At 52.7% G+C, this 1,336-nt stretch overlaps 1 protein-coding gene across 1 annotated transcript in view; it reads left to right on the top strand.

Annotated features, from left to right (window-relative positions):
- dusp28 (dual specificity phosphatase 28) overlaps positions 1-862 on the top strand; it is a gene marked incomplete at its 3' end in the record, with an annotated part of 2,734 nt that extends 1,872 nt beyond the window's left edge. The window contains 1 exon segment of the mRNA XM_014026963.1: positions 346-862. Coding sequence (XP_013882417.1) covers positions 515-862 — 348 coding nt within the window.
- Between the last annotated feature and the right edge of the window lie 474 nt (positions 863-1,336).

Below are 1,336 nucleotides of genomic sequence, written 5' to 3'. Positions count from 1 at the left end.
ACAGGGACACCTGGACATGTCTGAGTCCATCACAGGGACACCTGGACATGTCTGAGTCCATAATAGGGACACCTGGACATGTCTGAGTCCATAATAGGGACACCTGGACATGTCTGAGTCCATTATAGGGGCACCTGGACATGTCTGAGTCCATCACAGGGACAACTGGACAGGTCCGAGTCCATCACAGGGACACCTGGACAGGTCCGAGTCCATAATAGGGGCACCTGGACAGGTCTGAGTCCATCATAGGGGCACCTGGACAGGTCTCGGTCCATCAGTCTCTATGTTTTGGACTTACAGGAGTGTATTTGGAGTTCACCTGGTTCTTCTCTCTCTCAGCAGGTCGCTGGTATCTGTGGGGGACCAGGTAAAGAAGCCTCTGAAGGGCCACCCTGTCCCCTGCCTGTCCTCTGCCTGTCCCCTGCCTGTCCTCAGCCTGTCCTCTGCCTGTCCTCTGCCTGTCCCCTGCCTGTCCTCTGCCTGTCCTCTGCCTGTCCCCTGAGGGTCCAGCATGCTGCAGCTGTGTAAGGTGACCAGCGCTCTGTTCATCAGTAACGCTCGCTCCGCCTGCAGCGAGGAGCTCCTCCAGCAGGAGGCGGTGACGCTCTGCATCAACGTGTCCAAGCAGCAGCCGTTTCCCGCCGGCGGGGGCGTGGCCAAGCTGCAGGTGCCGGTCTACGACGACCCCGCCGAGGACCTGTACCGCCACTTCGACCGCTGCGCCGACGCCATCCAGCAGGAGGCGGAGCGAGGGGGACGCAGCGTGGTCTACTGCAAGAACGGACGCAGCCGCTCGGCCACCGTGTGCGTGGCCTACCTGATGAAGCACTGCAGCATGAGTCTGAGCGAGGCGCTGCAGGTGAGGGGGGCGGGGCTTCAGCTTTCACCTAAACTAATAAAGTTTCTCACATCTGCAGTCGAACATGAAGCTTGAAGCTTCCTGTCTGTCCTCAGCTGACTCATCTGCCTGAAGGTCAGTCAGTCAGAGTGTGATGAGGCTGCAGGGGGGCGGGGCCTAATGTCCGGTGTCCTTCAGCTGAGCAGAGACAGAACAGCTGACAGGAAACAGGTTTTAAAKGATTTCAGCTCAGTTTCTGCATCAGATCATCAGAAACGAGCTGAACACCTGAAAGCAGCTGATAAACAAGAAATAAAAGTTATTAGAAATGATAAAAGTATAAAAAATAAATATTTAATATGATGTCATGACTCAGTCTGAATAAAATAACACTTTAAACAGTTTGAGGAGGTTTTAATGAGAAACTTTAAATAAAAATCTGATTTTTAAGCTTTTCTTGCTTTTAATTTTATAAGAAAAAAAACTTCTAAATGA

Source organism: Austrofundulus limnaeus, unplaced genomic scaffold (genome assembly GCF_001266775.1).
Source record: "Austrofundulus limnaeus strain Quisiro unplaced genomic scaffold, Austrofundulus_limnaeus-1.0 Scaffold603, whole genome shotgun sequence".
Taxonomy (NCBI): Eukaryota; Metazoa; Chordata; class Actinopteri; order Cyprinodontiformes; family Rivulidae; genus Austrofundulus; species Austrofundulus limnaeus.
The sequence above is the reverse complement of the archived record's forward strand: the minus strand, read 5'-3'. Positions and strand labels throughout refer to the sequence as shown.